Source organism: Parus major, chromosome 4, assembly GCF_001522545.3.
Source record: "Parus major isolate Abel chromosome 4, Parus_major1.1, whole genome shotgun sequence".
NCBI classification, from domain to species: Eukaryota; Metazoa; Chordata; class Aves; order Passeriformes; family Paridae; genus Parus; species Parus major.
In genome coordinates this window covers 52,451,332-52,478,922 of record NC_031771.1, presented here as the reverse complement: position 1 = coordinate 52,478,922, position 27,591 = coordinate 52,451,332, and the positions used below count along the sequence as shown (strand labels likewise).

The window sequence follows — 27,591 nt, the reverse complement described above, 5'->3', positions numbered from 1 at the left end:
TTTTTTTTTCCTCCTCAGAAGGGCTTGGTTTAGGCAGGCTTGTTTGTTTTAACACTAAAAGTCTGGGACATACAGGGAAGAAAAGGTTCCCTTTGAAGATGCAAAGGAGAAAGGATCCAAGACAGATTTGGATATATTCCATGCCACCAGTTTTTACTACAACTCTGTTAATGTGGCAGCATGCTGATTAGTAACATATAATTAAAAGTGCCACTGCACATCTCTTCCAGCTAATGAACACAGTGTTCAGTTCCTTTTTTGTTTATTTATTTGGCAGAAGAAACTAGTTTTCCTTGAAAATACTTGATTTTTTAGCCTTGTTTCTCTGCACAGTACACAAATACCACACAGACATTCTACCAACACATGCAAGAAATGTGATTTTAGTTTAATAAATGTAAATTTTTCACCTCCAAGGTTTAAATATGTAGGAATACACATAACCTAAATAAGATACTTAATTTCCTTAAAATTCCTTATGTCAGTGTCAATTTATATTTGTTACCACATTTCTTGTTCTGGTTGCAAAGGTGCACAAAGATGTCTGTGAAAAATGCTGAAGCTGTGTCAAGGAGCTATTCCTTTCAGTTTTATTATTATCTTCCATTAAACAGATTACTGAATGCCAACAAGATCAATTGTCTGCGAGTAGATGCATTTCAAGATCTGCACAACTTGAATCTTCTTTCTTTGTACGACAACAAGCTTCAGACCATTGCAAAAGGCACCTTCTCACCCCTACGTGCAATTCAGACCTTGTACGTATATTCTTGTTTATGCTTTCCTCAAGTATGACTTCATAGTCTCCAGTGCAGTAAAAGCACTGGCTACTGCTGAGACCAAAGGGAAATAATGTGTGATATTATTGGTTTTTTTCCTCCATGAAAGGCATTTGGCTCAGAACCCATTTATCTGTGACTGCCATCTGAAGTGGCTGGCGGATTATCTTCACACAAACCCCATTGAGACCAGTGGTGCCCGTTGCACCAGCCCCCGCCGTCTGGCAAACAAAAGGATCGGCCAGATCAAAAGCAAGAAATTCCGCTGCTCAGGTAATTTTCTTACTTCAGCTGCTATTTTTCCTTTATTGGCAAAAAAAAAAAAAATAGTGGTTATAGAAGTTCTAATGAAAGCAGCTGTCTCTCTACAGAATTATTAAACGTCACAGAATTTTTCTTTTTAGTTCATTGACTGAATAGAGAGAAATCTGGGAAGTCGTAGACTATTGGATCACGGAACATTACTGCAGTTAACATACTTGGCACTATTTCTGAGCAGCATTAAATCTAACAAAATAAATGTAATATATAAAACTTCAGGATGAAATGCTAAAGTTATTCACTACAAGTATCACCACCATAAATCATTTCTTTAAATTTCCACAGGGCTCTGGAATATGTGAAAGATCTAAAAATTTCTAAGCTAAATATGGAAACATAACATATTCCTTTTATACAGGGAGCTTGCTTCATACTGAAATTTACTGTTTTCTTTTTCTAATCTTATTCCATTTCCTACTTACATTTCTTTAAATCCTAACTTTTGTCATATGGTAACCAGCTGTTCCAGGTGCATTTCACAATCTACAGTTTATTCAGTCTCAAGTGCAAATACCAGATGAAAACTGTTTCGTTATCCGTGTTCCGGATACATTTATGACTATTCACACTTTGTTGTTTATCAGCTCTCATTGTGAATAAGCATTTTTTTCACTAAATTATCTGTAGTTAACTGCAGTCCATACTTAATCTAATAAAACTCATTCTTTGCTTGCTGACATTCAGGTGCATCTTCTATTTTTTTTTTTTTCTCTTTATTTAGCTAAAGAACAGTATTTCATTCCAGGTAGGTTTGGCTCTGCAGTAAGATTGACTAACTGCAGATATTCTCTCCCTTTCACCCCAAAAGCAAAGTTTGTCATAGCTTTTAGGAAACTGATGCATGTGTATTAACATTAGTCATTACCTGTAGCTATACATAGTTTTCCTTAGTAGAATCCTAGTAATTCTGTTTTCTGAATATAAGAGCTCAGCATGCAGCTCCATTTACCTTTTTCTGTCTCACAGATTTGTACACAACCTACCAAAATTATACGTATACTTAAATTATTTAGAAGGTTGCACCTGCTAGTTCATATTTTAACTGACACTTTTACTTACCCTGTACCTTGCCTTTCTGCTGCTACTGTTTTTAAAATGTAGCTCCTGAGCTGCTTTTAAACACAGGAAACCATGCTGCCATCAAAGAGCTAGCACAACTTTAAAGACTAAACATTCTACAAATGAACGATTCCTTGCCTTGCTTTCATGCTCTACGCTGGCTGCATCTGCTGCTTGCTCACCCTCCTTTTGTTTAGGAAATCACAGTGGAATGCTTGGAAAAGAAAGCTGATATTCTTAATTACAGGCATTCTGTGGTCACATGCAAACAGTGAATCAGAAATGCTTTCCATTAAAGAAAATATGACTTAAGAGTTGGCGTGAAATAGCAATTTGCACACTGCTTTAAGCTACAATGTCTATGATATTTTTACAAAAGATTTACCAATGTTGCCCCTAGCTCTTTGAAATATGGATTTTTCTTTCTTTTACCTTGCTTGTCAGTGTGTCTACTGTTTTGTTAATAGAAAAAAAAATATTCACTCGCATTATATTCATAACAGATTATAAATAAAAAAATAAAGAAGGGAGTAATGTCTCTATTGATAAATTACAGTATGTGATTAGCAATCAGGATTTTCTGCCATGGTTAATATCTAGAAAAATATTTACAGTAATTGATTAGGACACCAGTGCACTTCTTCTTTCAAGTACTACAGGTATATCATCATTCTGGAGTCATCTTAGTTGTTGTCTCTTTAGGTGGTATGTTTAACAGCTCTTCTTCAAATGCTGTGTGATGTAACACTTAAATTTGCAGCAGTCATGTGAAGTTCTTCATGCCCTTATACTAATATGAATTATAAAAACTATATTAGTTTGAATGCGAAAAAAGACAAAATGAAATACAAAATAAGGCAGCAATTTGTCAGCACTGGCATCCACAAAAGTGTGTTTTAAAGCAGCATAAAACAGGGTGATTCAATTTCACAAACCTGTAGTACCACTCAATTCCTTAATGTGTAGAACAGCTGTATTCCTGCCACAGAGGGACTTCTACTCAACCTTGCCAGCACAACTTTTGCTTGTGAGTTAGAAGTGTTTTCTTGCCAGTAAATGTCTTCACAACCTGGTTATAATATGGCCACTCATGCAGTTTAGCCTTATTTATATACCCTTTAAAAATTACTATTCCTGGGGGAGGGCAGGGTGGGGGAGAAGAAGAAGAAGAAAAAGAATTAAATTTTAAAAAATGAGCTATATAAATGCTTCTTGAAATACAGCTTCTGTTGCTTTCTCTATCAGGTTCTCAGGGAGATGCTACCTAAAAATAATTTAGTTCTTGAAGGCATTGTCCATGAATATTTAATTCTTTAAACTGCTAACAGTGATGTACTCTGGAGAAAAAAAAAACAAACATATTTACAGACTCTTTTACTGCGTATTAAGAAGTGCCAAAAACCACTTCTTTATACTTAGGTGGATACTATAAAATAATCTTAGTATTTCTTTAAACACCTAAATATTTTTAGTATTTGTTTTAAACATGTCATTTAGAGATGTTGTCCGCAGACACTATGAAGTTCTAGTACAATTTCATTGTAGTAATTTGGAAGACTAAAAGTTTGTGGGTATTAAATCATTTATTAGAAAAAATATAATTTATCTGTTACCTCATAGAAGTACTATATGGTAGTTTCATCATATGGATTACTAAAACATTTACAAGTGGTAGATAAAATAGTATGTGATGACTGTTGGGTTTTTTCCCCCCCACTGAGCAATCTGTTTCTCCTACATTTGTTTGGTTTATCAAGGATTTAAGTGGCATATTATGTATATATTGATCCTTGTGGATCTTTTCCAATTCAGCATATTCTGTAACTCCTATATACGTTCAGGGAGCGACTTTTAAAGAACACATTCAAAATAGCGAAGAGTAATTAATGGGAGGCGTGATCATCATCATCCTATATAAAATCTGTAATAAACCCCAATCTTATCTTCATTTTTAAATGGCACTCAAAATGAATTATTCTTTCTTTCTGCTGAAGACAATGGCCCTAGCACCATCTTCTAATCAAATGAAAGTTAAGTAGAGAACATGAGATCTTAGTTCATGTTTTTGTCTTAATTGGCATTACTCTGTCTTTCTTTCCTTCTTGGCTATCTTTACTTTTTCAGGAGTTCACCATTTTGGCTGTAAGTAAAGTTCAGTGTCTGAACTAAATCACAGTGTACCTCCCAGCCCTGATGCACCTTCTACTAGTCTCAGTCTTTTCACCTTTGTCCAAGAAGAACCCACAGGTCCTTTTGGCTTCTCTTTGTTTTCTTTGTCACCCACCCTCAGTTCCTTACGTGATGTTTTTTCCTGATATGTTTAGGATGTTTTCTTTGACTGACTCTGGGAAATGGTGGAGGAAACTTTCAATGTGGTTCTTTTTTTTTTTTTTTTCTTTTTTCCTATTTTTATATATATTGTATTTTTATTTAATCTGTGACAGTGATACTGTTACCGTGGCACTGGACATTCAGTAATAAGAATGCCATGTCATGTAAGCAAGTATTAAACTTCAATTGCTTCTGTAATTTATGCCTACTCCTTCCTCTTTTCCCTTGCTCTTATCCTTGGCCTAATGGATGCAGTTTTGATAATGTAGCGAGATTTTCTGTTGTGCTTGATCTAACCATGTGGTTGTGAGGTATGAGTAAAACATGGTTCTGTCAAGCACCATGGAACGTCACGCAGCTTTCTACAGCATGGCAAGCTGCTGAGGCTTAAGTCAGGATCACACATTTTTTAAATTAAAGCTGAAAACAGGGCTTTCAACTTATTTGTTGAGATGATGTGGAGTATCGGGACTATAAAAAAAAAAAATCACAGAGGTTAATGAAGTCCAGTCAACAATACAAATTTGTGACCAGAGAAAGAGAAAAGGTGACATTCAGGATTTATTTATTCTTGATACAGAGAAAGAAAACAAATTCTAAAACAAACAGTGGTATTTGAGTGATTAGCTATAAACAAGGCAAGTTTGGCTGACAACACAATCAGCAGAAAGTACGGCTGTGAAAAGCTCAAGTTAATGTTATCCTGCTATGTGAAGTTGGTCTCAGTTTCTTTTTCCAGCATATCTTAAGTCCCTATATTTAACCCTCTCTTGAAGCCCTTGTGTCTGTTCAGTATCACAAAGTTTATCATGCATTTCCCAAGTTGCCCACCCGTTATCTGCATTGCAGATGTCTTTTCAACCCTCTCACAAGAAGCAAATCTTATACTTTATTGACTTAGTATCTGTGTTTTGACTTGAATCTTCTACAGGCACTGAAGATTACAGATCCAAATTAAGTGGAGACTGCTTTGCAGATTTGGCTTGCCCTGAGAAATGTCGCTGTGAAGGAACCACAGTGGACTGCTCCAATCAGAAACTCAACAAAATTCCTGATCACATTCCCCAGTACACAGCAGAGTTGTAAGTTGAACCCATAATAAAGGATTATTTACTTATAGAGAAACAAACTAAAATTTTTAAATATAAAACCATAGCTTTCCTTTTTTTGAACAGTAAAAATTGAAACTAACCTCTGTGGTGCACTTCAAAGGACTAAATATTCATAAAAATTATTTATGCATTATTTCAATACCATGGAGCCTTAAAAACCCATGATAAAGATACAAAATAGCTATTCTATGTTTCTAGTTCTTCAGGACCTGAGCAATCCACTTGGGTTTTTTAAAAGTTGTGGGGTTTATTTTGATTTTAACTGCAGGGGAAAGTAGGGCATCCAGTAACCAAAGAGGTCCATCTAAAAAAATGTTACCTAGATGTTTAAACAGACAGAGACGATTATTTTTATGCAAAGCATACATTACATTTGTTGGCCAGGAAAACAGAGGAAGATAAAGCAGACAAACAGGACAGAGTTAAGAAGAAGAGATAATAATATAATGAATAGAGATGGGGGGAGAGGAACTCGGAGATTATTACTTGCTTAATAAGTGCCATGTAGGAATGATTTGTAGGCATTACAACTGTAGTAATCTTCGAGGAGGGAGTGAAAGATAAAATTAAAACTGTTTTACAAGGTTTATCCACGTGCAAAGAATAGTATAAAAGGGGATGAAGAGATGGTTGAAGGATTGGTAGAAAGGTAGATGAAAGTGGCTGTCATTGCAGAGCAAAGGTGGAAGGAAATAGTTGGTTTTCCTATGAGATTCAGTTTAAAGAATAAGGCAAAATGTTGAGTGACAAAAAAAAAAAGGTACTTTCATTTGGCATAGTAAAGCAGTATAGAGATGTGCAGACAAGATTATTGTGATCAGGTTGTCACCTGCAGGGGTGGGATGGGCAACAGGATGGGAAGCCTCTTAAAAGAGCAGTCCACACTTGATATCAAAGCAACACTATGGCAATCAGATATGAAATAATGAGACTGTTCTGGACAGGAAAAGGGATTTAAAACAGAAATATTTTTAAAACACGGATGGAGACATTTTTCTGTCTCTAAGCTGGGAGAAGGAGTTTAACTTAGTAATTTTCTGTGCTGGTTTTGGCTGGGGTAGAGTTAATTTCCTTCACAGAGGATAGTGTGGGCTTATGATTTGGAATTGTGCTGAATTTAGGGTTGATAATGTAGAGATGTTTTTGTTATTGCTGAGCAGAACTGACACAGAGCCACAGACACTTCTGCTTTTTGTACTGCTGTGCTGGCAAGAAAGTTGAGGGGTGCCTGGGAGATTGGGAGGAGACACAGCCAGGACAGGTGACCCAAACTGAAGCAAGGGATATTCCACACCATGTGACATCATACTCGGTATATAAAGGGAAGGAAGAAGGAGGAAGGGTGGAGCTTTTGGAGTTATGGTGTTTGTCTTCTCAAGACACTGTTCCAATTGATCGAGCCCTGCTCTCCTGGGGATGGCTGAACCTGCCAGCCCCTGGAGAACAGCAGATTAGTTTATTGTTTTTATTTGCTTGTGTGCATGGCTTTTTATTTCCCTATTTAACTGTCTTTATTTCCACCCATGAGTTTTCCAGCTTTTATCCTTCTGGTTCCCTCCCTGATGCTGATGGTGGAGGAGAGAACAAGTGGCTGTGTTGAACATGGTGTCTTGCTGGGTTTAAAACACAACATGTTCTAATCACAAATCCAAGGAAAAAAAATGTATAAAGTCCTGTGTGAGGGGAGGAATACATTTTATATTATCTGATACTCTGAGACAAAATTGTTAAAGATAAAAGCTGATGGGATAGGTAACAGGTTAAACTGTAGAAGGAGATCATAAAGTCGTGGTTGTATAAATGAAGTTACTGAACCAATAGAAGAGGAATGGTGTTGTTGAAATTATCAAGCATGCATTACTTTGATATTTAGGAGGAATCATGTTTAATTGTCTCTTCTCTGAAGAAATAATAACCTTAATTTAGCATTTTAATTGTTTTTAAATTAATTTATTTACATGTCAAATATATACTGCCAGGTGTTTTCTTTCTATAATTATGGTTCCTACCAGTTAAATTCAGAAGGAAATAATCAAGCCTCATCTACTCTATATCCTAAACACTCAAATACCAGTCAACAATTTATTTTTTTTTTACTAAATATTTGGTTACAGCACTTCTTTCAGAAAATATCTGGTCTTATTTCACAGTGTTAGTGGATTAAAAAATCCACCATTCCCCTAAGACTTTTACAGAAGCTATTCTATTTCACTTCTGTTAATTTTTTTTAAATGGGAACTTTTACTTTGAGATGGGCTCTATCTCTCTTTAGTTTCCATCATTGCTTCCTTTATATTGTTTGCCATTAGAGTCCTTTTCTTTCCAGCATTCCATCCAAGTAAAATGGTGTTTAACTGTAAAAAAGTCATTATTCAACCTTCTACTTGATAGGTTGTACAGATTGTTCTTCAAGTCATTTGATGTAATAAAAATTTCAACAGTCTTGCAAATATTCTAGAGAGAATAGAGAAATTACTTCTTCATTTTTTTTTTACTTCTGCTAAAAATCCATCTGCTCTAGCCAAATACATTCTTTTGATATTTGCCTCAATGATGCAAGAGTTACAGCTCTTCCTCTTCTTTCCTCCTGTTATTCCTGGTCTTCGATGAACTTTCATTGTTGTTCATCTTGGGACTTCCCAGTCTAGTTCTAGAACCATTCTTTGCTTTCCAGTTTGCAATATTTACTGACATGTATGAGAATAGCAGCTAGTTAGCCTTCTTTTTTCTTTTTTTTTATTTTTTAATCCACAAAATATGATATAAAAACACTCATTAGAGTCAAATTACACTGATGCTTCTTTAGGTGATGAGGAGAGCTAGACTAATTTCTGCAGGGTGATGTTTGGAGCTGAAACTCAGCTTGGAAATGAAGATGAAAAGTAAGGAAAAAAGTTGTCCAAAGGTAGGTAACAAAGATGGTGAAGGGCCTTGAGGAGAAGCCGTGTGAGGGGCAGCTGAGGTCCCTTGGTGTGTTCAGCCTGGAGAAGAGGAGCCTGACCTCCCTGCAATTGCAGCTTCCTTGTGAGAGGAGAGGAGGGGCAGGCACTGAGCTCTTCTCTGTGGTGACAGTGGGCCAGAACTGGACCCAGTGATCCTTGTGGGTCTCTTCCAACTCAGCATATCCTGTGATTCTCTAAAAGAAGTGCCTATTGTGTAAATTGCTACAGTAATAATACCAGGGGGAAAAAACCCTGGTTCTGTTTTTTTAAGAGAAAATCTGAAAATATTATTATAGTTCAAGACAGATACTTAATTGTAAAAGTTAAAAAATAATTAACTAAATCAAATAACTGCTGTTCTAATTTCCCATTTTGTCACTTGCTCAAAGTCTTCCAGAGAGACATTGAATGAACTGTCTAATCTGATCGTGAAGTATTTGATATAAAGTACAAGTCTGTAATTGCACCCCAGAAATAAAATATTTTTCAGGTAGCTTTCTGATATATAGGAAAATGCAGGAAGCATTTCAGAAATCACTCGATGTCCCCAGGAGAATAAAAATGTGAAATAAAATAAATCAACAATGAAAAATAAAAATTGCTAAATAAAAAATAATTTCAGTTGACATATTGAATTTTTATAGTGATTTTACAATAGATGATCACCTAACAAGGTACTTTTAGAAAGTATGAATATCACTGCAGAATATAAGCTTCCAGGAAGGTTCAGCTAATATTCAAAAACATGCAATATCTTAGCCATTGTGTTACTAAAACAGGAAAAAGCATCAAATAATCCAGACAAACCGAATGTGTAGACATCATGATCAAATACTTGTGTTTAGTTTTTGTTTTGAGAATGATATTTCAGAACTTTTCTTGAATTGACCAGATAAAAGTAATTTTAAGATCATTTTCTTGATCTAGTGATTGATGAGTAATAATGATAGTTGCTGTCTTTACCAGTGAAGAGCACTGGTCTCAAAAAATAATATTAGGATCTAGAAGATGGAGATCCCCTCACATCTGTAAACTTTCCAGTCATCTGTAATGATTTTGACTCCATTTCTTGTAGGCTAACTTAAATAACATAAATACAATTTAAATAAAATAAAAATTAATATTCTTCATATGAAATTAAATAGAACTATTTAGCACTGGAAATACAAGATTGAGGCATAAACAGCAAGTAGGTCAAGATAAAAAGATGTGGTTATCATACATATTAAAGATGAAGGAGTGCTATTGGACACTAATGCACATTTCATTTCAGGATATATGTATAGGAATGTAGAATGTAAATTACAGGAAATTATTATTGTACTGTGCATAGCAATAGTAAAGGATCAGCTGGAATACTGTGTTAAAGACTTCATTTTTCAAGATGAATATAATTGCTAAGAAAAAAACTGAAGGAGAACAAAAATCATAGAAAAGAAGACTGGAAGGGTGAAGGCATTTACATGAGAAAAACTTGAGGGAGAGACAAGGTAAATTACTTTTAATAGGTAAATTATTGTTTTTGTTGCAAAGAAGAAATGATCTAATTGTTTGCATTTTTCAGTGGGGTTAGAAATGTTTGCAGTAGAGCAAGTATTAAAATCAGTTAATGTTTTCATTATCAATTCATTCTAGATGGTACAGCACTTGAAAAGTATTTGAAGATGTCAGCATTTATAGATGGTCAGTTGTTCTGTTGTTGATAGATATGGTACAGAAAAGCTTGTTTAGTGTGAAGAAGCAGTTTGTTAATTGAGAATGTGCAAGAATATTTCATATGGTCCCACTAAAAATCACATTAAGTCATTCAGCTGATTTTTAGAGGTGATAGCATCTTCTGAAATTCACGTTCCTTGTAGTTTAGTGTGATAAAGTGTTTAGAGTAGTTTAGTGTTTAGTGTGATAAAGTAGATTTAGTGTGGAGTGTTCGGTGTATATCCAAAGAACTTTGGTCTTCTTTCCGTCTGGTTCCATGTTGAAACTGTTGTACAACCATACCTTCAGATTTACAACCTTAATTTCCCTTCTGGCTGTCAATGAGAATGAACAGGAGGGAAGGATGAACAGCAGCTTTCTTTCATTTTCTAGGTTTTTTTTTTTAAAACTTGTCTTGCAATAAGGCAATTCTGTAAAGTGTTCTGGGTTTAGAATTGGGCTGAATTTCATCTCTCAGTGATTTTGTCAGTCATACCTTCTTCCTATTTAAGATGTCTAAAAAATTGCTGGACAGACTCCCTTAATAATATGGCTCCATTATAGTGTATAAAGGATCTAAGACTCATCATTTCCATTTTCTTTCTAAGAGAGGAAATAGGGAGTACTGGGTCAATGCAGGTATTTTTTGAAATATAGATGGTCCCCTAACCTAACTGCTGTTAAAGGTTCACTATACTGTAAGCCTTGTGATACCTGTGCAGGAAAGAGAAGTGCCCAGCTAGTATTTGTTGCTCATTGCCCACCTCTTACAGTGCTCCAAGTCAGCATTTAATGCAGCCTTAAGCAATATGTGTGTGCCAGCTGTAGTAGTATGAAGGTAAATCATGGTTTTTAAACAGGGAAGTGTTTTTAAATTCATGGGAAAACCTCTGCAGTGGGTTTCATTCCCTATTCAAAAGAAGAGTAATTATTTCATTCTTGTAAATAGTGTTCTGTGAGTACCTCCAGATGTCTGGCAGACTCCACCTGATAGCCTTTAAAGAACAGAAGACTAATCTTCAGTGGTTTATATGTCCTTCTTAAAGACTTCTATTTATAAGTTGCCATGGAATCCTCCCTAAGCTACATTTTTGTTTGAAAAATTAAAAACATCATCTTAAATTCCTTTTCAGTTTTAGCTATATAAAATTTTTTGATCGGGTTTTGAAATAGTCTTATGCACTCCCAAGTTTAACCGATGAGATTGTTCATTCATTGGAATGAGAATGTTCATTCACAGGAATAATCAAAATTAGAAATGTTACTAAGGAATTATAAGGAATTGTTCTTCAGCTACCAGTTAAATATCAGATGTTCAGGGAAACCAGACTGAGAAGTTCACTTTATGTGGAACGTTCTGTATCAATCTCTGAATAATTTTTTTTCTGAAAATGATGTCATTTCTTTTAGGCGACTAAATAACAATGAATTTTCAGTCCTGGAAGCTACCGGAATCTTTAAGAAACTTCCTCAGCTGCGTAAAATGTAAGTGCAACTTCAATGACCTTGTCTATTCAAATAGTGTATTAGCTCCTTGCTGTGTCTCTCCACCTTTCTTAGCTCTAATCTACAAAAGATTCAGTTTATTCCAATCGAAAATCAAGAATGGGTTTAAATTAATCCCTGAGGTAGGTCAGAGTTGGCAGCTCTCCTGCATGGGGCTTGGCACTGCCAGCAGCCACTTCTCATGGTGTATAGCTCCAGCACCTTCATGGCAGCATCCAGCCAGCTGGTCTGTTATGCAGCCACAGCAGGGAGCTCACAGTATAAGCTGCTTAGAAAAGATTCCAGTAATCTTTTGTAACTTCCTGTATTACTCTCTAACCAGACAATTTTGCCTCTTTCAGCACATTAAGGACATGCCGTTGATTCTGTGCTTCATTAAACGGTCATTAGGTGAGGGGAATATAAAAATTTAAATGACTGAGAAAAAGTGGTTTGATAGGTCATCCATGCTAACAGTTAATATTCTAAGAGTAGTTTATAATCTTACCAGTTGCAATTGTTGCTGAAAGTGAGACTATGTAAAGCTTTTCTTTAGTTTATGTAAAAGACATATTGTGGTAGATGATTTAGACAGACTTTGTGACTCTGTGCTCAATCATTTCAGGATTAAATCCAAACATAAATTATAAGTGAAGAAAGATTCAAGTAAAAATAGATTAGTAGTCACCAAGTGACTACCAGTTGTAAAAGATCAGTATTAGTGATCAAAATCTTAAGGGAGAAATAGTATTGCTTCAAATATTGTTAGCCTTAACCAGATACTTGCTACCATGGTCACAATTAGTTATTACAGATTTTTTAGATGAAAATATTTTAAAAACCCCAACAATGTTAGATGAACTTGTTTTTGACTTCTCCGCTTGAGTACACCTTATGACTTTGAACTGGGATGCAGTACTTAGAAAAAAAATGTAGGATGTTTGGCACAACAGTGTTCTGCTGCTATACAGTAGATATCCTGTTTTATTCAATCTTCAAGAATCTCAGATTAGCACTTTTTACAGCTACAGTTTACTTTGGAAATATCAAGTATCAATATGAAGCATCAGTGGACAAGAGAAGGGCTACAGGAGTCATTTATCAGAACTTCCAAAAAGCCTTTGATGTGCCCCACCCCCCAGCATCATTCTCTCTAAACTGGGAAGAGATGGATTTGATGGGTGGACTTAGATGGATAAGAAATTTTCTGAACAGCAGCATCCAGAGGGTAATGGTCAGTGGGCTCAGAGTCCTGAAGACATCAGTGACAAATGGTGCCCCTTAAGCATCTGTATTTAATGTCCTCATTGATATATAGTGAAAGTTGTCCCTGCCTACAGCAGAGGAACTAGATAACGTTTAAGGTCCTTTCCAATCCAAGACATTCTGTGTGGCAGGATTCTATGAAATTAATAAAATACTTGATGTGTCATACAGAATACATGCAGATGCATACGCACACATTTATACATACATTAAATCTTCATGTTTAACAATATTCCTTTTAAGTTGAGGAGGTGTTCAAGACAAAAGGAAAAAAAAAAAGGATGAATATTAATCAATCTTCTTGTAGCTGTTTGTTGGAACTCCCAAAGGCTTTAAAATCTGGTTAATTGAAAAGGGAAAAGAATGGAAAAAAAATAAATGAAGAATTAACTATTTTAATAATACTGCACCATAACTTCCTAATAGTTATCAGTTGTTACAATATTCTTCCTTTGATAGAGTAATACAGTGACTGTTAAAGCATCACTGGAAAGAAGTGAAGTACTGATGTTGCAGAGACACCAATATGAATGAATATATATTTCTGTGAAGCTCCTATTTCTGCTGGAGTTTCAAAATAGTGCAAAGATCTTTCTGCATAGATGACATTGAAAAATGGAGGCCTAAATGTTTCATTGATTTGATGCTTCATCAGTAATAAAGCATGTGTATGCACTGCAACATTGATTAGCTATGCAACATTAATCTTTAAAATATCTGTGTGAAGTGGGTGAAGTAGTATCCGTGTTACAGCAAGGACAAAAATGGTTTTAAGAAACAGGGCTTGACATGGAAAAGCCATCTGAGATTAGAAATAACAAGTTTCTTACTTCCAGTCTTCCACAGCACCTTGCAGACTGAACAGCTCCATTGTGAAAATAAATGAAAGTGGTGATTGTGGATGTTGTGTACTTAGACTTTAGCTAAATTTGTGACACCTTTTCCCACAGTGTTCTCCTGGATAAACTGGCTGTTCATGGCTTGTCAGGCATAATACTTCACTGGATAAAAGAATGGCTGGATGGTTGAGCCCAGAGGGTGGTGAATGAACTGAAATCCAGTCGGCAGACAGTCACAAGTGATGTTCCCTAGGGCTCAGTATCAGTTGTGTTTGATGTGTATATTGATGATCGGGAGGAGAGGATTAGCTCACTCTCCACAAGTTTGCAAATGACACCATGTTGGGTGGGAGTGTTGATCTGCTGGAGGGTAGGAAGGATAGATGGGCCAAGGCCAGTGGTATGAGATTCAGCAAGTCCAGGTGCCAGGTCCTGCATTCTCACAACATCCCCATGAAGTGCTCAGACTTGGGGAAGAATGGCTGGAAAGCTGCCCACTAGAAAAGGACCTGGGGATGCTGGCTGACAGCCAGGTGAACATGAACCAGTGTGTGCCCAGGTGGGAAAGAAGGCAAATGGCACCTGGCCTGTAGCAGCAATAGTGTGGCCAGCCAGACCAGAGCAGTGATTGTCCCTCAGTGCTTCTCTTTGATGAGGCCACATCTTGAGCAGCTTGTTCAGTTTTTGGTTCCTCTCTATCAAAAAGACATTGAGGTGCTGGAGAGAATCCAGAGAAGGGTAACAAAGCTGCTGCTGGAGGGTATGCAGCCCAAGTGTGATGAGGAGCAGCTAAGGAAATGGTTTGTTTAGCCTGGAGAAAGGAAAGGTCAGTGGGGACCTTATCGCTCTTTACACCTATCTGCAAGGAGGTTGTAGTGAGGTGGGGCTTGACCTTTTCTCGCATGTGACAAGGTGGCAAGTGACAAGATGAGAGGAAATGATACCAAATTGCAGCAGAGGAGGTTTAGTTTGGTTTCTCCATGGAAAGGCCAAGCAGTGGAACAGGCCACCAGGGAACAACACAGGTGGTGCTGCCATCCCTGGAGAAATTTAAAACACTTTGGGGTACATTTTTGTAATGCACTTTGCAGTACTGGATTAGATACTTGGAGTTGATATTAAAGGTCCTGTCCAACCTAACTGATGACATGATTGTATCCTTCATCACAGACAAGATGTAGGTTGTATTTCAGCTAGGCTGGAGAGAGCAGTCAGCGCTGAAGATTAAGCAACAACGTCCTGGGTTATTATCTAACAAATATCTTTCTTATTTTGAATTATTGAAACACCGTTCTAGAAATTGCATCAAGTAATGTTTGATTTTCTTCCCATCACCATAAATGCCATCAAATAGTCTTTAGCTTTACTTCCATTCACTTTGTCTCAGAGAGTTTTTAAGATCTTTTTTTAAATCACTAGTGTATTATAACATTGCTTAATGTGTAGCTATATACTTACATAATATATGTAAATAATGATATTAAATAAACATAAAAGGACACTAATATGAAAAATATTTAAGAAAATGTGTGCTGTTGCATATGTTTGTTTTTGTGTATATATAGTACAGATTCTGCCCATTTGGGATGTAATTTCTGTATTTCAACTAAAATCATAAACACTAAGTAATTTGGCAATATTTTAGGTCATTTTCCCCACATTTTGATCCACTTTGCAGGCATATTGTAGATACATGAACTATATTGCCTATAAACCCTCCTCTCTAACTAATGTCATAAATTATTAACTTTTCATGTACTGTTTATATTCACACATTCCCTTTACATATGTTGCTGTTTATACTGTTTTCTTATATTTATCTATTAAGATAGAATAAATCAGAGAGGTTAGTTGTGCTGTACTCATACAGTATAATTTTATTATTAATTCATCTAAAAATGCTACAAAGGCTGCAGACCTGAAAAAATATAGTTACTGATAAGATTCAAAATTAAGAAAATATGATCTTGTGTGGCAGCAGCATCGATTGGGTAATTGCCATTATTTAAAAAACATCTTCCAAAGATTACTTTAAAAATCTTTTCTTCTTTAATTAGAAGGCCATTGAATTTTTCTGTACTGGTTTGAAGTTGGATTATGTATTTATATTTTTTGCTTTTACACAACAACTTGGCTATTGCATGAAGATTGCGTTTGCTGATTTTGGAGGTCTTTTCCAAACTTAGTGGAAAACTAAGATTCTAAACCTTGGAATTTATTCAGTCTGCAGCATATAACAGTTAATTTGGGACATCTATAAAAGAAAATCCCCTCAGTTCTTATCTATTTCTGTTAATATGTAATAGAAACTTGAGCAATAACAAGATTACAGATATAGAAGAAGGAGCATTTGATGGAGCTTCTGGTGTGAATGAACTACTGCTCACAAGCAACCGCTTAGAAAGTGTTCAACACAAAATGTTCAAAGGACTAGAAAGTCTCAAAACACTGTAAGTATATTTATTTGAGTGTTTTTTTTATTCTTTTCTCACAGGTATTTTTGAGAATAATATTTTATTCTCAAATTCTCAAAAAATATTTTGGAGAATTAGCTATGGATTATTCAAAATAATTTTAGTTTTTCTTCCTATTTTACTAGAAGCTATATATTATATTAATTTATTAGTTGTTAATTATGGGTATAATGAGTCTTCTAAAGGAATGAAGCAGTTGAGAATGGGTAAACATACAACTTCAGAAATGGAAATGGGAATAATCATCAAAGTAACAGAATTTTGCACGGGAATTACACATTTTACATAATGGAGTCTGATTCATTTCAGCTCAACCATTACTGGGAATTTTGCTGGAGGAAGAAATTGTTCTGGTGTGTATTGAAATGTGGGGAATGATTCTCGCCTAAGTAATTTTTTTGTCATTTCATAAGTGAAGGCAAGATTAAAAGCACTATAGCTTGAATTCATTTCATTCTTTCCATGAAGCAGTTTCGTTTTTCCACTCAAAAAAATGTTTATACCATCTACAGCATCTTGGCCTTCTTTAGCAAGCCTGTCCTTCTAATCTGCAGACCAGAGCCAAGATTAAACGGTCTTTGGGGTTTCAGCTGTCCATAGATGTTAGGAATTTTAAATAAATCACGTCTGCAGTTTCTAACCTTGCAGTTAAAGCTGCTAAAATTATTTAAAGCAGCTAGTCTTAGACAAGAGCATGGGGGAAAATTACCATCTTTTGGTGGACAGAGAGGAGAACATCAGACTTCAGAGGTCTTAAGTTTTATAGAAATTTGAGACATTTTAGAATAGCTTAGGTTTCTGAAATTTGTACTTAGAGTCATGCTGAGGAGGAATGCTGATTTCGTTTGAATGAAATGCTTTTGAATGCAGTAGAAGTGGTTTCTAAAATTTATCCTAAGAAAAATGAAGTAAAAGGGACCTCAAGAGGAGGTAAGCTGGTGCAAGCCTCTGCTCTATGTAAATAGCAATTCTGGAGTCATCAGCCTTGGGCACATGAAGAGAGGGCTGCTGTGTTTCTCTGATTTGGGGAATTTCAATCAGTTTAATTTCTTGTCAATTGAAAATTCATAATTACTACTTCTGATTTTGAAAGAACAAGAAAAAAACCCAAACGCTATGGGGAAATTGAAGCAGATTGCCCAAAGAGGTTGTGGGGTCTCATCTGGAGGTATTCAGAAGCCACCTGGACACAATCCTGAGTAACTCTGTAGAGAAAAGCTCTAGGAAACCCTGTTTGAGCAGGGTTGGACCAAATGACCTCCAGTAGTCCTTTCTAAACTTACCCCTTCTGTGATTCTGTGAAACACCCCTTTCCTCTGTGAAACCTACCCACCCACCTGCTTTTGTCCTCCAGCCTGCTCCACACACACTGCTCCCAGTCTCTTCAGTGAGGTGTCAGGCAGCACAGGGGTCACTGCACGGATGGTCCCTTCACTGGCAGCAGCCCCTTTGGAATCGTAACTCTTGGCCCTCACTCCAGCAGCCACTCCAGCCCTGGTCCCTATCTAAGCTGAAAAATGCTGATCCTTCTTTCTCAGGATGCTGAGGAGCAACAGGGTGAGCTGTGTGGGAAATGACAGCTTCACAGGGCTGAGCTCTGTCCGCCTGCTCTCGCTGTATGACAACCAGATCACCACCGTGGCACCCGGCTCCTTCGACACGCTGCATTCGCTCTCTACTCTGTAAGTCGCCTTCATCTTTTATCACCACCATATTTAAATCTCTGACCTTTGGGAGGTATTTGCCTTAACACTTTGATGTGTAATTTCACAGCACTTAGTAAAGTTCAGGGATACAAGGATTTCATAGAGGCAGTTTTGAGAAATTTTGTTTTCTGGACCATCTTGGGCACATGAAGAGTATGTTGTCATGGTGCCTTTTGATACAGCGTTAGACTGGTTTCCAGAAGTGTCTGAGAATGCAGGAAAGACATCCTGCTCACTCCCCTTGTGGAAGCCCACTGATATAAACCAGGGTGGAAAGCCATATTTAGGATAGGCAGCACATAATCACAGCTGGTTAGATTACCATGTTGTCTGTCCTTCTGCCCTGTGCCACCCAATTACTAGCTTAAATTTCTTTGGCCTCCTGAGAATCTTAATTCATAGGTGTTTTATAAGGAAGCTTCAGTCTCATTTTCTATTAAAAGAGGCGTCCTTTTTTAATTTAAATGTGATGTAATTTAAGGGAAGTGAAAAAAGTAAGCAAAGCTGCCACTCAGTTTTACTGAAGAAGTGCTGGTTGTAGGTAGCATCATTCAGGAAAATACTTAATCCCCCTGTTACATGAAAAGTGACACTTTGCACCCAGTTACTAATTTTGCATATTAAGGATGAGATGTTTATAAATAATGGAATTGCCAATATGTTTGTGCTGAAATAAGGAGATGCCAAAAGTACTGAGGCCTTTAGAAGTAAATTCATTTTTGTAACTGGCATGTAATCAGCTTAGCTGTCACTTCAGATAGGAAACTTATTCTCTGGAGCAAATAAAAGATGGAAATCATGAGATGATAAATTAGTGGAATACGTGTTGTCAGGTTAAAGCTAATAATGTAAAGTAATCAGCCTCCATCTCTATATAAAATTATTGCATTATTGGTACAGAGTGGCTTGACATGAAGTCAGGTCTTTGACAGTTCTAAATTATTTCTAAACAAGTTGTATCAAGCTTCACCACACAGAGGCTAAATTATACCTTTCACCTATGGGTTACACACAGTATTGTTTGAGAAACAGCGTTTAAGGTATACTTTTATGAAAATAGAAATAGAGCATGAGAGGATGGTGTCATCTGAGATAAACTTTCCTGTGGTTCTCAGAAACCTCTTGGCCAATCCCTTCAACTGCAACTGCCATCTTGCATGGCTTGGAGACTGGCTAAGGAAGAAACGCATTGTGACAGGGAATCCTCGCTGCCAAAAACCTTACTTCCTCAAAGAGATTCCTATCCAGGATGTGGCCATTCAGGATTTTACATGTGATGATGGTAAGGAAATTAATGTTGAACTCTTCATAATTTCAACTTTCACATATATATTCTGCATGGCTCCCATAGATCCCAGAGTTTTGCACTTTAAAGGCCTTCATGCTCAGTTTCTATGTCAGTTTAAAAATTTTCCACCCATTTCTGGATGATCAGCAAGCACAGGCTGTTGTATATGTGCCTTCAAAAGTTTTTCTTGCCTATTTTCAGTACTGTAATTAATAATTTAGAAATAGCATAAAAAAATTGATCAAATGTTATAGTACAGATGAGAGTATTTTCAAACACCGATGATTGAATCAAGCACACTTTCAGGTTACTTGATCAAATAACATGATACGTTACAGCTGGTGGCTTCATTAACTCTTAATTAAAAGAAATGCTACTATCTTGCATCTCTCACACATACCTCCATTTACTGCATTATTGGTTTGTAAATTTTCAAAGCTGTATCTTTTTTCTAAAGAGATTTTTTATTACTTCTTTAAGTTTATTGTCTTTCATTTCAGGATTTATTCTTTCTTTACTGATTTTTTTTCCATTTAATGGCACTCTTACCTAGTAAAACAGGATTGTACTAAGTAAAGCATCACCTGAAATGTAAATTCTTGGAGTGATGGTTTACATAGATGATGTAATTTTATCCCTATCTTGAGATATTATAATGCAGAGATATCACATTGGCTTGAAGAAAATCTAGGTGGGCTATTATTGCTAATACTGAAGAGACATTTATTAGTAGCAATCTTAGCGTCTGGGTTTTTTTATTAACCAGGAAATGATGACAATAGCTGCTCTCCCCTGGCCCGCTGCCCTGCAGAATGTACTTGTCTGGACACAGTCGTTCGCTGCAGCAACAAAGGTCTAAAAGCTTTGCCTAAAGGCATCCCAAAAGATGTGACTGAACTGTAAGTGGCATGGTTTTTTTTCCCTTTTATGAAAATTAATGTCAGATTTTTTTATTGTCAGAGTCAAGAATGAGGGGAAAAGAAAATGAAGAATCGAATTTAGTAGATGAGTTGGAATTTGTTAATCCACTGCTTTATAAAGAATTTCACATTATCTTGAGGAAATGGAGGTTAAGTTTGAACTAGCAATGCTTTGTAAGTCCAAAACCACTCTTAAGGACTATCTGCTACTGAAAAGCTTTAAAAATATATGTATATAAAATTGTAATCACTCTCAGATTTTATATCCCCCAGCACTGAACTGTTGTATAATGCCGTGGATATCATGTTACAGTGGGTTAATTTAAAAGCAACAGTGAATCTGATTAATCTCTGGTCACTGGTTAGAAAGGAATGAAGTTCTATTACATGAAGAACCAAAAGGAAAGCAATAATATAAATATGTTTTCATAATGAACATGTTTTTTATGCCTCTAAATCAATACTTTTTACCCATAAATCAAGCACCTTAATCCTCTAAATCAATGGCCTTCATCTGTGTTGAGTTAAAAACACCTGGACAATGGCTTTCTGGTACTAAGGGAGTGAACTAGGAAAGCTGTTCTCCTGGCTTTGTTGCATGTTAATAAGAGGGTCTTGTGAGTAAAGTAGCACCTGGTGTCTGTCTTGGCCACAGTGATCATAAAGCAGTCGAGTTTAAAATCTCTACTGACAGGAGGAAAAGTGCCAGCAAAACTTCAACTCTGGATATGAGAGCAGACTTCAGGCTGCTCACAGAACTAGTAAGACCTCCATGGGAAATGCTTTTGAAGGTACTTAGGTGCATCAGTGCTGGTCACTTTTTAGGTACCACCTGTTAAGAGCTAAAGAGCAAGAAATTCAAAAATGTCAGAAGCCAAGCAGGTGAGGCAGCAGGCCAGCTCTGCTAAGTAGGGATCTTCTGGAACTAAGGCTAAAATGAAAAGTGTACATCCAGTGGAAACAAGGTTGAGTGACATGGGAAGAATATAGAGGAGCTGCTCATCACTGTAGGAAGAAAATTAGCCCAATTAGAGCTGAGGCTGGCCAGTACTGCTGAGGAAAATAGAAAGAGCTTTTTAAATTTTCTTAATAGCAAAATGCAGCCCAGAGATAACACTGGTCCATTTTTCAATGAATATGGTCATCTCACAAACAGGGACATAGACAAAGCAGAGATGTTTAATGCTTCTTCTCTTCAATACCAGTGGTCAGCTCTGAGGGTCCCAATGCCCTGAGCTGGAGGGCCATGACTGTGAGAATTATTAACTTCCAGCTAACCCCACACTTGTTCCTGATGGCTTCCTCTAAGTCTATGAGGCCTGATAAAATTCATCCAAAAATACCCAAAGAGATGGTTGATGCCATTCAAGGGCCTCTCTCAATGATTCCTGTCCATTCTTGGTAATCTGGAGAGGTCTCAGTCAACAGGAACCTGGAAAATGTCCCATTTTTGAGGAGGACAAGACGATTGACCCTGGTAACTACCTGGAAACCAGTCACTTTCACTTCAGTGTGAAGTAAAATCATGGCGAAAGAAGGGTTCTTTTTCAGAGGGTGATCAGACACTGAAACTGGCTCCCCAGGGAAGTGGTTACCTACCAAGCACCGAGAGGTGTTTGGACAATGCTCTCAGGCACATGGTGTTACTCTAGGGGCTGTCCTGAGCAGGGCCAGGAGTTGGATTCCATCCTGGAGTGCATTGGGAATGATCTTCCTTCACTGTTCAACCCTCATGAGGCCTCTTCCGGAGTATTGTGTTCAGTTCTGGTCTCAACAGTTCAAGAAAGGCAAGGAGTTACTGGAGAGGGTCCAGTGGAGGCAAAAAAAGGTGACTAGGAGCTGAGATTCTCTCCTGTGAGGAGGGACTGTGAGAGCTGGGCCTGGTTAATCTGCACAAGACTGAGAGGGGATCCCATCAATGCATACAAATATCTCAAAGGCTGCAGGATGGTGCCAGACTCTTTTCCATGGTGCCCAGCAACAGGACAAGGACTAATGGCAATAAGCTAAGCCACAAGAAGCTGCACCTCAACATGAGGAAGAATTTCTTTACATTGAGAGTAGCAGAGCACTGGAAAAGGCTGCCCAGGGAGGTTGTGGAGTCTTCTTCTCTGCAGACATTCAAAACCCAGCTGGATGTGTTCCTGTGTGAACTGTTCTAGGTAACTCTGCCTTGGCAGGGGGTTGGACTTGATGATCTCCAGAGGTCACTTGCAATCCTAATGTTTGTGTGATCCTTCTGACTCAGGATATTCAATGATGCAGAGATTTTGATAGTTTTGTGATATTGCAAAAATACAGGGTTTAATAGAATGTCTTCTTTTTCACATAGTCAGTTTTATAAAATCTGGGCTATTTTATGAATCTATTGAAACATTTTTTCTATGAGAAAAATCATTAAGATTGCATTTTATGAAAGACATTATTTGAATATTCAGTTGGACAGCAACCTAGATACAAAAAATGAACTTGCAACCTCATTTATTATTTGAAGATATTAACTGAATAAACTACTCATAAGATTTTATGAGAAAATTTTTATGCATTATGAAAGGGAAAATATGAAACTAAAAATTGAGATATTTGTTTTGATTCTTGATCAGATAGGTCACAATATTGAAAGAAATAAAAATTATTTACAGGAAAAAAATGTAGGTTTGTGTAACATTTTGAAAATATTTAATAATGTTTCATAATGGCTGGTCATCATGGTGGTGTTTTTTCCAGAAAACATCATAACTACGTTTCATAAGTAACTAAAATTTTTACTGTTTTATGGTTTGACATTATATAGAAGGTTCTGAGATGTCCACCATTAGCTGGTGCATCTAAAAGTTTTTAGCCATTGATAAATTGAAATTATTAAGACCTCAAATTAGCACACAGGTACATAAAACCTAGGTTTTGAGTTGTGTGGTTTAGGTTTTTTCCCTCAAAGAGAAGATGACTTTTTTGAATACAGTCTGGTATAAATACAATTTGGCAATATAAGGTCATCAATGCAATATAAAACAAAGCAGCTAAAGAGAGCTACTTTTGGAATTGCAAATGGAACCCCGTGCCTGAAAATTTATTTGTGTACAATTTTGTATTCTTTAGTGTCTAAGCATGCAATTTAGCATATTTTTCAAAAGAATAATGGACGTGGTTCCTCTTAACAGTTGCATACTGATTGATTCTTCTTGCTTATTAGCATGTATGGCTCTTCTAAGATGTACACTTCATATGTTTTGTAAAATATCTTAATAGTTACTTCATTTGAGCAAGGAGAATATTTTATCAGACAAGTGGATACTTGTAGTACTTCAGTTCTAATGAAGCTTAATAGAATAACCTAATGTATCTGTTGATAAAAGAATTTCCTCAGAATATCCTCAGAATACTTCTTCAAAAATTTTAAAAGTTTTTGGTTTTTTAGTTTTTTTTTTTTGGTTTTTATAATAATGAATTACATGAGCCCATGCTCTATTCACCACCATTAACTATGTTAATGGTGGTGAAAGTATAAGTGAAAGTGAAAGTATAAAGCTTGTTGAGACATGTTTTGGATTTGGCAAGCAGCACTGGAAAGTCATAGTCCAAATTAAAAAAAAACTAAGAAAGACAGCCTTTTGCTTAGCTGTAGGTAGGTTTTTTGTGAAGTTTAACTGTTTCAGCTCATCCATTTAGTCAAGACTAGATGCTACAGCTTACATAAAGACATTAAGCTCAAAATAAGACTAAAAATGTCTCTATCAAAGACTGCTCTTAGCTCAAGCATGTTGCAAGTATTTGGATGGCAAAAATATCTTCTTTGTGTAGGAATAATGAGGGTGTAGTTTCCACTTGGGTTCCAGGAAACGTAAGTAATACCACCATCAGCAAAGTCCTTTTCCCCAGCTGAGAAATAAAGACCTTTAATCTTCTTGCCACTATCTGCTTCATTTCAAACCATCAGGTAAATTCAGCACTTCTTATAATCTCTAAACTACTTGCCCTGGTTACATGAAGAGCCCCTCCACTTGTACTTTGTTATGTCTGGCTGCACACTGGAAGCTTTTTAGGCAAGGCTTGTTACCTTCATCTGCCTGTAACGCCGGTGCCAGTACAGTTTGATAGCTCTGTACCCATTAACTCTGGGGATGAGAAGATCTCTTACTGAGAATTATGAGCATGGAAGAAGAGCGAGCAATATAATACAGGAGCTGTGAACCTACTGAAAGGGGGAGAAAAAATCTAACTTTTCTAGTGAAGGGTAATTGATTACTGTCTCAGTCACTAGCACACTTCACAGGAATAGGATTGTAGCATGGTATACTGATGTATCATGAAATTTACAGGGATAAATTAAGGAAGGTGACCTGAACCACAGGCATGACAAATTAATTTGCTGTTGGAGCTAAAACCAGACCTCAGTGTTTGTAGTGTAAAGGACTACATCTGCAATGCCAGAGTCTGTTTCTTTTTATGAAAGCTAAAAATCCACACTTAATGTGATTTGTGGAAGTCAGATTTGCCTTTCCTCTGTAGGTGTGTGGGAAATGGAGATGATAAAGATCTGATTTTGTAAAGTCATTATGAAATAATAGAAACTATAATGCAAGAGGTGTTTTTTATTGTGTTACTTCATAATATGCATTATATATAATACAGTAGCATTTGGATCTTGGGCTACAAATCCTCAGTTGTATCTCTAAAAACCAAAATTTGTAAGCAAGTTTTCTTATAAAATGGAATAGTGTGTAGTCATTTGCTATTAACTTTACTGTTGCATTCTGAGAACAGTGGATGAAGATGCTCCTATTTTAATGAAATACATAATGCTTTTTGTTTTATTTTTCTTGTTTAGTTATTTGGATGGAAATCAGTTTACCCTTGTTCCGAAAGAGCTTTCGAACTACAAGCATTTGACACTCATGTAAGTAGTTTTGAAGCAACGTTCTCTACTGGAATTGAAAGCAGAAAAAAATACCTTACTCTATTATTATTAGTAGTATTATTAGTATTATTATTACTACCTGAATTTTTTTCTAAGAAAAAGCCTGAAAAATGTATCATATCTTTCAGCAAATACCCAACCATATTTTATAACTGAGGTTATTTTATTCTGTTTATCACATCCTACATATAATATACTCAGTCACATTTTATGAGCATGAGTATTTTATTTCAGTGATTACATCACAAAATAACAACATAAAAATCATAGTTGACCTCAAAAGAGATGTAAGATCTTATGAAGTCAGGGTAATTATTTCTCCCACAGTATATGATTTTCATGACCCAAGGAGAAAGCTTGTCTAAAATGCCTTGCTGCCAACTCTACTGCTGACTCACTATGTGATTTCAGGGAAATCTAAAATTTATTACCTCTACCTCATGGATTGTTTGAATATGATTTCTGTACCTTCGAAGTGTACAGTGAGAAAAACAGGAAGACTGTGAATGTAAATGTCTGTAATTCCAGCTGTAATTTCCATGGTCTTTGTTAGGACTATAAAAATTTATACCAGCTGAGGCTGAACTGTGTTACATTCTGAAAGCAGTTTGTGGTTTCATTATAATCAGAATGAAAAGTGGAGGGGAGTAACAGAATCCCTTAAATTTCATTTTTCACGGGGTTTAGAACAATTCAAAAACAAGAACATAATTTCCTTTATTTACCTCATGATAGACAAAGGAAGTCATAGTGAAATTTTTCTTTAAAACCCATACTTTCAAAACATTTTTTATTTTTCAAGTAATATCAGGAAAAAAAATCCCTTGCAATATTTTTAAGTCTATCCTGTGTACAACTTGTAGGAAATCTTTGTGAATAGTTTAGGGAAGTTATGAATAAATGAATAGTAAATAGAATGCAAATGAGTATTGACAGTCTCAATTCATGAGACTTGCAGGACACATTATTTTAAACTCTTCTGTACATTTACTCATACTGCTGTTGTGTAGTTGACAATGTTCCTCAGCTGAGTTTAGAAGAAGAAACCACTGCACATAGTCCTGTCATCAAAGAATTACATACAAGTCTCCTGAGTTCCATATTAACAAAGAAAGGTGTTTATTTTCATCTTTTTCTTTCTCTTTTGCATTTATTTCTCTGTTATACTTGTTTAATATGTTTATTATGAGTCAGTCATCTTACATGCTTTCATGAAAATTTCAAGTGGGTAAACATGTATATTGAATAGCTATTCAATACTTCTCACAAGTTAATATATGATGATTCCCTCAGAAACAAAGGTAACATTTCACCACAAAACACATAAAACAATACTGAAATAGTCAAATAATGAAAATACAAATAATAAAACTAATAGTAAAGCACAATATGAAAATAAAGAACAGACAGTATTCACATTTAATGCAGCATCTTTGAAGCAACCAGGACACCACTACAGCTTCCTTATTATCTTTCTGATTTTATTCATTAGAATTTTGAACAAAGAAGACATTAATGCTTTTTCTGTAAATCTAAGTTCTTTACAATAATATCTCTGGGCTTTGATGTCTTCATCATGTCAGTGTTAAGTAGAGTGTTAAATGATATTTACTTAGGTGTCGTTAGGGACATGACTAGAATAACTTCCACTTTAAAACATTACTTTCATTTTTGTGCTTGAGTTTATGAAGAATTGCATTATTAACATGGTAGCATGATGAACATTGCTATTAGAATGCATTGCACAGCTTTTTCATCTGTATTGAAATGAGAATGCTTTTTATTGATCAAGCTAAATACTTGCTGGGCTTGTATATGGCATGTGAACATATAAACAGGTGCTGCTTTAAATAGTTATATCAATGATAATACTACTACTAATGAAAATGTGTCTGTCAGTTTAACTTACAGTGTTTTGGGACTGGGGCAGTCATTTTAAGGTCTGAATTTCTGAATTTATTTTTTAGAGATTTAAGTAACAACAGAATCAGCACTCTTTCTAATCAGAGCTTCAGCAACATGACTCAGCTGCTCACCTTGTAAGTTTAAACATGTAACAGTGACTCTTTGGAAGCATTACAGTGGGTTTTTTTGTCTTGGAGAGAAAGGGCATTTAGTTGATATTAAAACTTGCTTGGTTTGGAGGCTGTAAAATAACTTGTTTCCTAACTAGCTATGTGTGCAAAAGCTGATTTTGGTCATGCTCTGCATAGTTTACTGAATAACTGCTACACTTGCTGACAGCATTTTATATATTTTCAGAATTCTTAGTTACAACCGCCTAAGATGTATTCCTGCACGGACTTTTGATGGGTTGAAATCACTAAGGTTGTTGTAAGTATTATTTTTAATCATTGCTATTTTCCATAATTTTTATCTGTGTACAGAAGACAGCAGAACCATAGGAAGTTAGCAGATTTTAAACCCTATCAAATATTTCAGAAATTATAATTATG

At 36.1% G+C, this 27,591-nt stretch overlaps 1 protein-coding gene across 12 annotated transcripts in view; it reads left to right on the top strand.

The window, feature by feature from the left end:
- SLIT2 (slit guidance ligand 2) overlaps positions 1 to 27,591 on the top strand; it is a 260,141-nt gene that overhangs the window by 188,467 nt on the left and 44,083 nt on the right. For 8 of the 12 annotated variants that reach the window (XM_015625539.3, XM_033513633.1, XM_015625538.3 and 5 more), the window contains 12 exons: positions 615 to 758; positions 889 to 1,052; positions 1,822 to 1,845; positions 5,422 to 5,572; positions 11,650 to 11,724; positions 16,136 to 16,279; positions 17,842 to 17,985; positions 19,125 to 19,291; positions 20,064 to 20,196; positions 25,046 to 25,114; positions 27,103 to 27,174; positions 27,398 to 27,469. In XM_015625539.3, the coding sequence (XP_015481025.1) occupies positions 615 to 758; positions 889 to 1,052; positions 1,822 to 1,845; positions 5,422 to 5,572; positions 11,650 to 11,724; positions 16,136 to 16,279; positions 17,842 to 17,985; positions 19,125 to 19,291; positions 20,064 to 20,196; positions 25,046 to 25,114; positions 27,103 to 27,174; positions 27,398 to 27,469 (1,359 nt within the window). The remainder of the gene's footprint in view (positions 1 to 614; positions 759 to 888; positions 1,053 to 1,821; positions 1,846 to 5,421; positions 5,573 to 11,649; positions 11,725 to 16,135; positions 16,280 to 17,841; positions 17,986 to 19,124; positions 19,292 to 20,063; positions 20,197 to 25,045; positions 25,115 to 27,102; positions 27,175 to 27,397; positions 27,470 to 27,591) is intronic. The other 4 variants (XM_015625541.3, XM_033513635.1, XM_015625540.3 and 1 more) reach the window with 1 other exon arrangement.